Source organism: Helianthus annuus, chromosome 11 (genome assembly GCF_002127325.2).
Source record: "Helianthus annuus cultivar XRQ/B chromosome 11, HanXRQr2.0-SUNRISE, whole genome shotgun sequence".
NCBI classification, from domain to species: Eukaryota; Viridiplantae; Streptophyta; class Magnoliopsida; order Asterales; family Asteraceae; genus Helianthus; species Helianthus annuus.
Window position 1 is genome coordinate 126260918 of NC_035443.2, and position 12072 is coordinate 126272989.

General features: G+C 38.0%; 1 protein-coding gene across 1 annotated transcript; it reads right to left on the minus strand.

The window, feature by feature from the left end:
- Positions 1-7109: 7109 nt before the first annotated feature.
- Positions 7110-8584, minus strand: LOC110935681 (AB hydrolase superfamily protein YfhM). The gene is made up of 4 exons (XM_022178049.2): positions 8276-8584; positions 8043-8210; positions 7723-7958; positions 7110-7638 (listed from the first exon to the last, which is right to left on the minus strand). The coding sequence occupies exons 1-4, from the start codon at positions 8567-8569 to the stop codon at positions 7374-7376; spliced, it is 963 nt and encodes a 320-aa protein (XP_022033741.1). The 5' UTR covers positions 8570-8584; the 3' UTR covers positions 7110-7373.
- Between the last annotated feature and the right edge of the window lie 3488 nt (positions 8585-12072).

A 12072-nucleotide genomic window follows, 5' to 3' on the forward strand; every position in this document is an offset into this window, starting at 1 on the left:
TAGAAATTTCCATCAAGGTGTGGGTCTCACCCCTAGCTTAATGGTATAATTTCGTGCGAAAATAGAATCAAACGGGGTGAGAGTCGTTTACCAAATTGTGGGTTTCACGCCTATTTTGGTAAACTCGTCTCGTTCGTATAATATGAGTGTTTTCGAGTTTAAGAAAAATCGAGTAAAAATGCCTTGGAAAAAGGCGTATGTTAAAGGAAATAACGAACACGTATAAGCACAAAAAAGGCATGTTGAGAATAACACACAAAGAATAGATCAATAAGTCAAAGTATCGACACATAGAGAAATGTTCCAAGAATACACATAAAGAATCGAACAACGGAACAAGTATTAACACATAATAAAACAAGTATAGCATGTGAAGTGTTAACACATAAGTGATATATATGTTTGAAAGATGAAGAGAGAATAAATAAGGGCAAATAAGATAGCATGCAAGTAGTTTCAAGCAAAACATGAGAATAAAGCTCTAAAACTATAGACTAGGTTAAAGCATTCCTACTTTCCTAATTCCCTATAGTTATGGCTCTGATACCAATCTGTCACACCCCAACCAATGGCGGAAACATCGGGATGAGACGAAGTGTGAAGATTGCTAGAGACATCATAACGCTATTTGTGACAATATTTAGAAAATCCAAATTTCATTTCATTTCATAACTTCAAATAGTCAACATTACAAGAAATTCAAATACAACAAGTTTAACGAAACAACATGATAACATAACAAAATTTGATACAACATATTAAACCCTAACGTCTATATGTGTATCTAGGCATCAACGCTATTTCTTTTCTTAGCATCGTCCTCATCAACCTGTAACATGTTTAAAATAATTCAATGCAAAAGCAAAAGCGAGTATACAAGTTTGGTACATACATAGCATAAGATAAAAGTGTGAACAATTCCTCATAGCAAGCATGCGATTCAAGATAAACATTAAATATGGCATGTGTATAACATATCAAACCAAGAAAACGCAACTTGCTCATGACATAACCAAAGTTTCAGTAGAGGCGGGTCGTTAATCCTATAGCGCTACATATGTCACGGTTTGGCTCGTACAAAGTTAATGATAAGTTCAACACATAAGAATCACCCAATTTAAAGTATCAAGCCATCACATATACAAGCATGTTATAGGAATGTTCATGTGTTTAGACAAAAGTTCATGTGTAAGTTTCAATAGGTAAACATGTTACACCCCGAAAGTGGTAAAAGTAAATAGGGGAAAAATGCGAGTATACTCACATAATTGCTAAGTCATCCGATTATCCAAGTGTTGACGAGTGTACGAGTTTAGGAGGATGAAACACCGCGGTCACCCTATATGGGCAAACGATGGCGCATGAGTAAACTGGATTATGACGGAGGATTTGAAGTGGGATTTAAAGTATATCTAATTGATATAAATGTAAATCTATACATATATATATATATATATTATATAGTTTAAGTAATATTTCAAAATTAATTCCTTCAAAAGTTTTGTTGAAATGTTAAAAAAATAACAATAATAATAAGATAAAAATAATTATACATTTATATCTATTTTATAAAAATTAGCCGAATTTGATAGGTTTCGTTTTATAAACTAACGCGTTTCATTTTACGGAATTTTAAGAAAAATCGGGCAGAGTTTCCTCTGTTTTTGGACAATCCCGACAACTAAAGTTGTCGATTTATGTTCAAAATTGAAATAAACAATAACCAAGCAATAACACGATGTATAAATATATAATTTCTATGTGAAAAAAGAAAAAAGAATTTAAAATTACATATAATTTGGTTCCGCGATTAAACGTTAATTAAACATGAACAATATAATTAGTATTCGCGCATTTTAAAACCGAGTCCCATGTTTAACCCGTATCGATCAGTCAACCGATTTGACCGTGTGTTGACCAGGCTTGACCAAGTTTGACCCGAACAGAAACTGACCCGAAACCACATCGAACCTGAATCAGACAACCGAACAAACATCAACGGACTTTTAAAAATAAAATAAAATTAGAAGTAAACAGGGGGGGTGTTACCGTGAACTCATCAGACCCGAACTGATGTTGATCGAAACTCGAGTCGAGACTCGAGCCAAGCCGGAACCAGAGCCGCTGGTACCACTATCGTCGCCGGTCACCCAACTGGCTGTACACTAAACCCGGAACGAAAACAAGACCCAAACAGGATCAAGGCTAACCTGAACCGAATCAGAACGAACCCAAACTAGAACCGCGGCTCGAGCCTTGAATTGAACCGAACGGAGCTTTGTCGAAGGTTTGTCGGTGCCGTGACTTCTCAACGGTTGCCGCTGGAAGACAGACGGTAACCACCGTTGTCGTCTGAGGTGGCGCTGCCATCTTCGTTATCACCATCATCAATTTGTCATCACCAACAACAACAGTAACATCATCATCATCGTCGCCATCCACGGTCGCCGGTAACGAGGCCGTCGGCCGATACGCGAGAGAGAGAGAGAGAGAACAGTGAGATTTGGGGTGAGAGGGAGATGGTTGTGGTGTGGAGAGGGAGGAAGAGGTGCTTGGGAGTTCGTCGGAGAAGAAACCCGTCACTGGCAGCCGGTCGGAGATGCGGCATCGGTGACCGGAAGATCGGGAAGGAAGAAGGGGTGTGTGATGTCGGCTGCAAGATTTGAAAAGGATTAGGGCTTCCTTCTTTTAAATAGCTAGGTTAAGTGGGTTAATTGGGCTTGGGCTTAAAGCCCGTTAGCGGCCCAATTGCGTTTCTGGACCCTTTTTCGCACACGAGCTTCGTAAAATGGCGCGTTATATTATTTTAAAGTTAAATACGTGAAATAATGCCGATGTTCGTTATTGGTCGCGTTCGTTTGTTAGTAGCGTTAAAAGTGCGTAAAAATGCGTAGTTTTCCGTTTTAAACCATTTTTCGATCAGATTTCAACTACGTCTCTAAAAATAGGAAACGAACCTGAATTTTATAAAAACAAGGAATTACGGAAGCACGAAGCGTTACAGTATGTCTCTACATGATCTAAGTCGGGCTTGCCATCATGCAAACGGGATGGCTCGATTCAAAATTAGCACAAGAGAGCTAGAAGTTTTCTTTGTGGGGATTCTGAGGCCTCGTGCGGTTAGTGGGGAGGTTGAGGTTGTTTCCTTTAGGGATGTGGTTGTGGACGTGGCCCTCCTTGAGCGGGTAATCTCTCTCCCCGTCAAGACAGTTAAGAGCATCCCTCTTAGTTGCCATATAGCGTTTGCCCAACTGTTTCTTTGTGTAAGGTGGTGGCTATGGCAAAGTCTGTTGAGGTGTGGGTCAAACTCTTATTGTTACCACATTGCACATTGCAAATGTTCAGGCATTCCAACAGGTAAGAGCGTAGGTCGGGGAATAGGAAGTCCTTGCAATGCTAGAGTATTCACCGAGCCCTGGCAGCTTGCTGAACTCATCATATCGCTTTTCAACCAAACCATTAAGGGGGTGTTAAACCTAGTGAGGGGTCTCTTGAGCTTGGTAATTTTGAAGATAATGTCAACGTTAAGCAATGTTTATGGAAAGTTGCTGATGGGCGCTTTACTGCTGTGGTTAAAGTTTTATGCCCTTCTAGGGTTGCACCCCTCGGTGGTGCTACTATAAGGGCGTTAGTGGACAAGCACCTTGTCATGCCCCCACCACTTTCAATTGTTTCTTTGCTTTTGGATCCTCCTGTAGTTATGAAAGCGCCGATTGTGTCTTGGAATGCATTAAATCCTTTCTAAAGGGACGGGCTAAGGGCCCAACACGTTATTGACGCCCTTTGTGGACAGGGGTCTACGATCGCATCTGGTTTACTTAGGGCTATAATGGGGGTGGTCAACATGCGGTTGGGGTGGGGATACCCAGGGGCTTGCCAGAGTTTGTTGCATCTGCTCCCCTAACGCCATTGCTTAAGCCGGACAGCAGGATTAGGCCTACTGCCATGGGTGCTATTTGGAGGAGGTTGTTTTTAAGGTGGCTATGAAGAAGGTGGGGAAAGATATGCCTAGTTACCTTGGTGATCACCAATTCGGGGTAGGGATCCCTAGTGGAACGGAGGTTGTCCTCCATTGCGCGAACAGGTTTTTAGATCAATTCCATTCGGATGGATCATTGGCTATGATTATGACTGATTTTTCTAAGGCCTTCAACCTTGTTGATAGGATGACTCTCTTTCGGGAGGTTCATTCCTGATGCCCATCCATTTCCACACGGGTCAATTTCCTATATGGACAACCTGCTAAATTATATGTCGGGGATGTTTGCATTGGGTCCACTACTAGGGTTCAACAAGGAGACCCTTTAGGCCCCCTACTTTTTTACTTAGCTTACATCCTCTTGTTCATCGGGTGCAAGACAGTTGCAACTTACTTGTCCATGCGTGGTACTTGGACGATAGAACGATTATAGGAGACGTTCTCGAAGTGGCTAAATCTTTGAATATCATCAGGAGACGTTCATTTCCGATGCCCATCCATTTCCACATGGGTCAATTTCCTATATGGACAACCTGCTAAATTATATGTCGGGGATGTTTGCATTGAGTCCAATACTGGGGTTCAACAAGGAGACCCTTTAGGGCCCCTACTTTTTCACTTAGCTTTGCATCCTCTTGTTCATCAGGTGCAAGATAGTTGCAACTTACTTTTCCATGTGTGGTACTTGTTGCCCGTTTATTAGGCATTGTCAAGTGATTTTCCTAACTATAGTAGTTTTTACATTCTTAAATTGAACCTATTGTTATGTTTTGGGTTTTTAAAATTGATATAAACCCTCACATTATACTCTACTGATCTTTTTAATCTCTACACATCCACACTCAAATCTTCAACATATCTATACTATACTTTTTATATGAATCTATCATCACCATCATCTTCATCTTTGGATTCATCGAAGTTGACCAACTAGTTCTCCAATTCTTTCATTAAGATGTTCTTATAATTTCTCCGAAGTCTATTAGTGTATTTTACGTATCTCGTGAATTCAATTTTTAGAATATCCCAAGCTGCTTTTGCGTGGTGGCTACTGCAATTCTTGAAAGTTGATGATCATGTACCTCATGTTAAATAACGACCATAAAATGAGCATCTTTCTTCCTAGCCATCTTGAGTCGAGTTTGGTCTGCATTTTTTTCATTAAAAGCAGTTGCTACTAATTATTCATCTTCATGGGGTTCCACTTACTATTGTGTCCGACCGTGATGCTCGATTCATGACAACTTTCTGTAAGGACCACTTATAGGGACGAGCCTCTCGTTTCGTACCGCATACAACCCTCAATCCGATGGGGAAACAGAGGTGCTTACAAAAGTTTAGAAATGTACTTGGGGTGCTTTGTTGCGGATACTCCTAAGGATTGGATTAGGTTTTTGCCATAGGTTGAACACTAGTACAACACTTCGTTTCACATGGTTGTTAATATGAATCAATTCGAGGTTCTCTATGGCCGCAAGCCTCCCTCTATTGTACATTATGTACGCGACTCTACTGGTCATACCACGATTCTACTAGTCATACGGTTCTGAACTCCCTATTACTAGAGCAAGATACCATGTTGCAGCTACTTAAACAACACTTGTCTAAAGCCTAGACCACTATGAAACACTCTGCTGACAAACACTGTCGCCCCCTTACATTTCAGATTGGTGATTGGGTTTATGTGAAACTTCAGTCGTACAGCCAAGGGTCCATTCGCCTCCGTCGACACCATAAGCTAAGCCGTTAATACTTCTGGCCTTATCGGGTGCTGTCCCAAATTGGACCCGTGGCCTATAAATTGGACCCGTGTCCTATAAATTGGACCTTCTAGACACAGCTAAGAGCCACAATGTCTTTTATGTCTCCTTACTCTGCAAGTGTTTAGGTAAACCGGATCATCAAATCACTCCCCTACATCTTGTGTATTCTACTACCACTTTCGTTCTACAACCTCAATAGATCTTGGCACACCGAACTATTTACAAGGCTGGCCACTTGATTCCACAATCCTTGATTCATTGGGAAAGCCTTTCTGCTGAAGCTACTACTTGGGAGACAATGCCATTCTTCGCTCCCAGTTTCTGGGTCTACACCATGAGGGCAAGGTGGAGCTTAATGGGGGCGGTATTGTAATGAATCTAGACCAAGGGTCAATTAATTCGGGTCAAATACAACAAAGGAGGAGCACTCGAGTCCGAAAAGTACCTGATATATTTCGGGAATTCGTTTAAATGACCACACCAGCTAAGGAATGCACTGTAGACGATCTCCAATGGGTCCTTGGAGATCATGCCCTTGGATGCCTTTAATGGCCCTTACCATTGGAGTTCATCCATCATAAAGAGCCCTTAGTTGATATACCCTTGCACAAGGGCATGAGTTTGCCTCGGTTTATGCGATGAGGTGGACCCAAAGTAAAAAAAAAATAGTTTTATTTTAATATTGTATTTTTTTTAACCAAACTTAAAAATCTTTACATAAAGTCCAGAAAACTTGTTAAGTTACATCAAAATAGAAGGTAGACAGGCAACAAGCTGCACCGCCAATCCTTTCTGAATTGCAAACCCCAACCTCCCGAACACAAACCCCTGCCCCCCTGGGGTCGAACAATTGTTGTGGATAACCTGTTGAACCCTCGTCAAGAAGTTGATGGCTTCTGGTGCTAGGGAGCCAAAAGTATCAAAGGCAAAAGGGATAAAGACATATTGTATGTATTTGGTAGGTGATGAGGTGCAAATTAAGAAATGTAAGGATATTTGTAGGGATGGAGATAAATTGAAGTTTGTATGGATATGTAAGGATATTATTTGGTAGATGACGTGACAACTAAAAACACCATAGCATTGGAGATAGTGTTATAGAGAGCATGACTAGTGTGAGTTACGAATACTTATGCATAATTGTTATGAGTTTTCTCTCTCTCTTCCCAATCCTGAAATTCTTTCGGTACTCTCATCCTTTTCTTATGTAATTTCTTTCTTATGTAATGAAATCTGAGCCTACTTTGCATTAATTGGGTGTTCACTTAATTCCAGTTCATTTCAGATTCAACCCCACTCCAGATACCATAGTGTTGGTATAAGAGCTCAAAACGTAGAACAAGAATAAAGAATAAGATGATAGCAGATGACTCAAAGCTTCTCTAATTAAACGAAAGTAGAATTGCATACATCAACCGAAGATAAACAAACACTTACATATGGTAAAACTAGCAACTAGACCATAAGATTCTGAATAAGTAAACAAACTAGCTTAAATGACTTTATTCAAAATACTTTGCGATAAACTTGTTAAATCCCATGTGCATATCACGTACATTTGACTTCTTCAACCATGATTCTTCCATGTGCATGCAAATGAGTTTAATTCCTTCTTCAATAATAGAAATGATCTAAACTACCACAAGATGCTTGTGGCAATTGAGATAGTTGATCACAAGTTCATTCACCTTGTCCGGGAATTGCTCGGGAAGAAAATGAGATCCGTGAGGGACGTATATCGTCTCTTGGTTAGGCACATATTTCTTCACCTCTCCACTCTTTATGTATTCACCCATTCCTGGAATTTTCAACAAATACTCTGCCTCACCGATGATCACAGTTGTTGGAACTTCGACTTTAGGATCTTGTACTTCTGACCCAACTGTGTTCAGTGTCCTACAAGATTATGTCATATAAATAGAGATAACTATAAAATGTTTGAAAATGTGATAGGTTTGACAGTAGACTCAAAATACACACCTATAGGGAACTTGGAGTGCAGTTCGAAATCCAGACTTTTCGAATGCAGCGGCATAGGTTTCAATATCCTCCTCAGTGAACCAAGAAGGTAACGGAGTCGAAGGTTTAACCAAATCCATTATCTCTTGGTTTTCATGGGCTATCTGCAATTCACTTTGAGAAAACAAAATGTAGATGTTTCTCACCACAGTTTTAACATCAAAGCGACCAAAATCAGCTTCGGCTCTTCCGGGTTCCTAATCAAAGTTTCAAATAATATAAATACCAGAACCATGTTGACTTTTAGAGTTTAGGGTTTAGGGTTTATAGATTATACATACTTGCCATCTTCGAGGGTAGAAGCCATCCGGGAGGACAAATTGCTCGGTGAAGGCGCCTGGGGGCATAAATGGCAAACCGAGTGTTATAATCCCAGCTACTTTCTCCGGGTATTGAAGGGCCAATGGGTAGGCAACAATTGCTCCAAAATCTTTGCCAATCACAAATACCTGAGAATTACATGTTCAAAACAGTAAACTGAAAATGTGTGTATGTTCAGTTATGAAAAGCATACCTTAGAGATGGCAAGAGAATCAAGGATAGAGGCAGTATCATTGACGAGATCAGTGAAGGAGGCCTTCTCGGGCTCTTCTGGTGAATCCGACAGTCCGTATCCTCTGAAATCGGGTGCAATTGCTCTAAAACCAGCCTTCGCCAAGGCAATCATCTGATGGCGCCAAGTGAACCATATCTCCGGGAATCCATGAAGGAAAATAACTGCTGGAGACGACTCCGAACCGATCTCAGCTACATGAAGCTTTAGCCCGTTCACTTGTATGAATTTGTGTGCAATTTGATCCATCGCCATATAGTGTGTATATATGTGTAATGTGTTTGTGTTCTAAGCTGATGCATGCATTTTATAGGCATTCAAGTGTACACAGAAAACATTGCTCTTGATGATTCAACCAACTATTAGGACGGCTGTTAAAAATAATATTGAATGATTTGATTCGAGACAATACTATAGTTACAAAAAAAGAATTATAATTTAGCCATGAAAATATACTATTCTTAGTAAAAACAACTTAATAATTAAGTTTTTAAAGTTTAAAAGCCTTAAGTATGTAATTAACTTGGTTTCTGGTAGATTTGAGAAGAATATGGTTGTAGGTTAGCAAGTGTACTTTATAGGCACTGAATAATAAAAATATAAAAATTATTATTTTTTTTAAGTTAATGAAAAGTTGAAAACGATACAATTGATACAACTAGGATAATTAACAAATGAAAAGAAACAAATATATACAAATGATACAACTAGGATAACAAATGAAAAGAAACAAATATAATAAAATACAATAGCTAACACCTACTCCAGTATCTCTATACGTATAAATAAAAATGATATACCTGTGGATTCACATTTAGTGATTTTTTATTGGATCGTTATGAATAACCCCAAGTCTGCTCGAGCTTCACCTGTAGGAAGTCGAATTTTTAAATGATAGTATGTTTACAAATTCCAATTGTTTGTCTTTCAAGACAAGATAACGGGCGATGATACAAAAGCAATTGAGTTTGATCCAATAAAGCAGCATAAATTTTTGTCCTTGAGTTTAGATAGCGGGAAGTTGTCGCCGGATGAAAACAAACTCTTTTTGAGGTAATCTTGACACTATTTACAGCCGGTGTTACTTTTTTGTCGCTTCTATAAGTGAACATATAACACACTTATTTTGATATTTAAAACTCATCTTTAATCATAATATTTGTTGATATACAGTGACGTAGAATTGACATAATGACTAGACTACATAGCGAATGCATTGCTTGGATACTCGTACATTGCAACCATGTTAAGAAGCTTCAATTTGAGTCTTGACTTGAGGCTGCAATGTGAGTCTTGACTTGAGGCTATAGAGTAATGGTTTCTCATCCATTGCTTGCATTCGTTACAAACCCACATATTATACCTCAACAACTACAAACTCGATTATAGTATATATCCATTTTAATTGGAATTTACGGTCTATGTTGTCACCTCAACGTTATTTCAAATCTTGGTTCACTAAGCTATTATTGTAATTAATTAGAGGTGGGATGTGCTCTTTTGTTATTATTATTACTGTTGTTGGTTTAATTTTAAAACAAAATTGAAGTTGTCTTCGGCTCTTATATTTGGCCTAATGTTGTGTTGTACAAAATTTTTTATTTCATATCGTGTTTTGTATTCAACCCGTATAATACACGGGTAAGTACCCTAGTATAATAAATAAATAAATAAGGTTTGAGACACGTAGCATCTTGTGGTGTAACCGCACAAAATTTTGGGCAGGAAAACTAAACTGATGGGTCTTTGTTATTTTTAAGGATACCACGTGTTGACCCGTTTGATGTTATAACCTGATGATTTTTTAGGGTTTCTTCTTCAATCTCTCTACCGCTTCTCCATCGCTCTTACCTGCTCCACCATCTCTTTGTGAACCCGATTGAACATGCTCCTTCTTCATGACATAACATCTCAAACCCTAATTCTTCAAGTGTAACCTCTTGGTGTCTGAGGATGAAGGTAATGTATATGTCATCCCTAATTTTATCAAATTCGTTATCACTTGTTGATAGTCTCATACTTCTATCGGAATTTTTATTTTTAGTCTTCGGCTTTTGAAATGATATCCCTAAAATTGATCGTAGTTGTGTGAATCATAGATAACTTCCTACAATTGCAAGCTTTTTTCAACGCTATCTGTAAGGTTAGTGTACGAATCACATGTTGTTCCATAGTTTTCAATTTCGTGATTTTGTTTCTGTATATTCTACTTTTGTGTTTACGGTTGATTAGGGTTATCAATAGGCTTGTGCGAGGTTGTTTGTTGATTCGTTGGCTCTAATCTTCTTGATTAGCACCAAATTAGTGTTCTATCATTTCACTAATGAGCATGGAGTTGCTTCTTCAACTTGTCATTTTTTATAATTTGGGTTCAGCGGTAAGAAAGAATTCATATTTTTTTGTTTAATTTTTTAAAGAGTTATCATGGATTTTTCATGTGAAATAGTGATATTTTTATAAGGTACTGCTGGTTGTTGGCGTATAAAGTAGGTTTGTATGTTCTGTGATCATGTTTGGACTTTAGGTATTTCCTTGCTAAATTAACTTTCATATTTTTTTCCAATTATATAAATTGTATACTATTGTATACTATTGTATACTATTAATAAAGAAACTAAATGAACAGTAAACTTTATTAATAAAGAAAACAGTAATTATTTGTTTTAAAGGCTTTTTTTATATGTGTTTTTAGTGGTTTTTTATATGTATTATTTGGTTTTTTATATATCTTATATAACTTGCGTTTGTTTTTGATCCATGTAAATCACGTGTCGATATTCTTTGGTCATATCAAGATTTTTTCTTTATGGGTTGTTGTAACGTGTATAGGTGGCGTAAAAAAACAAACCAATACCGATAAAATTCCCGCTGTGTTGATATATTTTTTGTCATATCATGATTTTTTTTAGTTTTTTCTCTATTGATTGCTATAACAAATATCAGTACCGAAGTTAAACGAACTAATACCCACCCACGACGCAACGCACGGATTTCCGGCGCAACGCCAGATTTAATAGCTTGTATACTATTAATAAAGAAACTAAATGAATATTAATTATTTGTTTTAAAGGCTTTTTTTATATTTGTTGTTTAGTGGTTTTTTATATATCTTATATAACTTGCGTTTTTTTTTTATCCATGTAAATCACGTGTCGGTATTCTTTGGTCATATCAAGATTTTTTTTATGGGTTGTAATAACGAGTGTAGGTGGCGTAAAAAAAACAATACCGATCAAATTCCTGCTGTGTTAGTATATTTTTGGTCATATCGTGATTTTTTTTTAGTTTTTTCTCTATTAGTTTCTATAACAAGTGTTAGTAAAGAAGTTAAACGAGCTAATACCCACCCATGACGTAACACGAAGATTTCCAGCGCAACGTGCGGATTTAATAGCACTAGTATTATTGATATGTAATATTTCAAATATGTTTACTTGGTACAACAACTTTTTCTTGCTTTACATTTATTTTCACAAAATTTGACCACTTGCACAAAAATCTGGATTCATGTATCGCAACAACGAGAAATTCACCTGGGTAAGGTTTACAAGTTAAACTTAATAATTTACAATCTTTGGTGGTGGCGCAGTGGTGGACCCAGAATTTTTTTGTTGGGGGTACGGATGAGGTGTTCAACCATATTTTCAAGGGGTGCGGTCGGGTTTTTTTGCCTAAAATATACACTATTTTTTTTCAAAGGGTGCGGCCGCCCACCCTGGCCAAAGACTAGGTCCGCCCATGGTGGCAGAATATATTCA

What these genes read in the sequence shown, in the direction of transcription:
- LOC110935681 (XM_022178049.2), bottom strand. Translation starts at nt 8,569, where the DNA reads ATGGCGATGGATCAAATTGCACACAAATTCATACAAGTGAACGGGCTA. An exon ending in ATTCTCTTGCCATCTCTAAG is followed by an intron (nt 8,211 to 8,275) that starts GTATGCTTTTCA and finishes TGTAATTCTCAG; the next exon opens with GTATTTGTGATTGGCAAAGA. An exon ending in GCACTCCAAGTTCCCTATAG is followed by an intron (nt 7,639 to 7,722) that starts GTGTGTATTTTG and finishes ATAATCTTGTAG; the next exon opens with GACACTGAACACAGTTGGGT.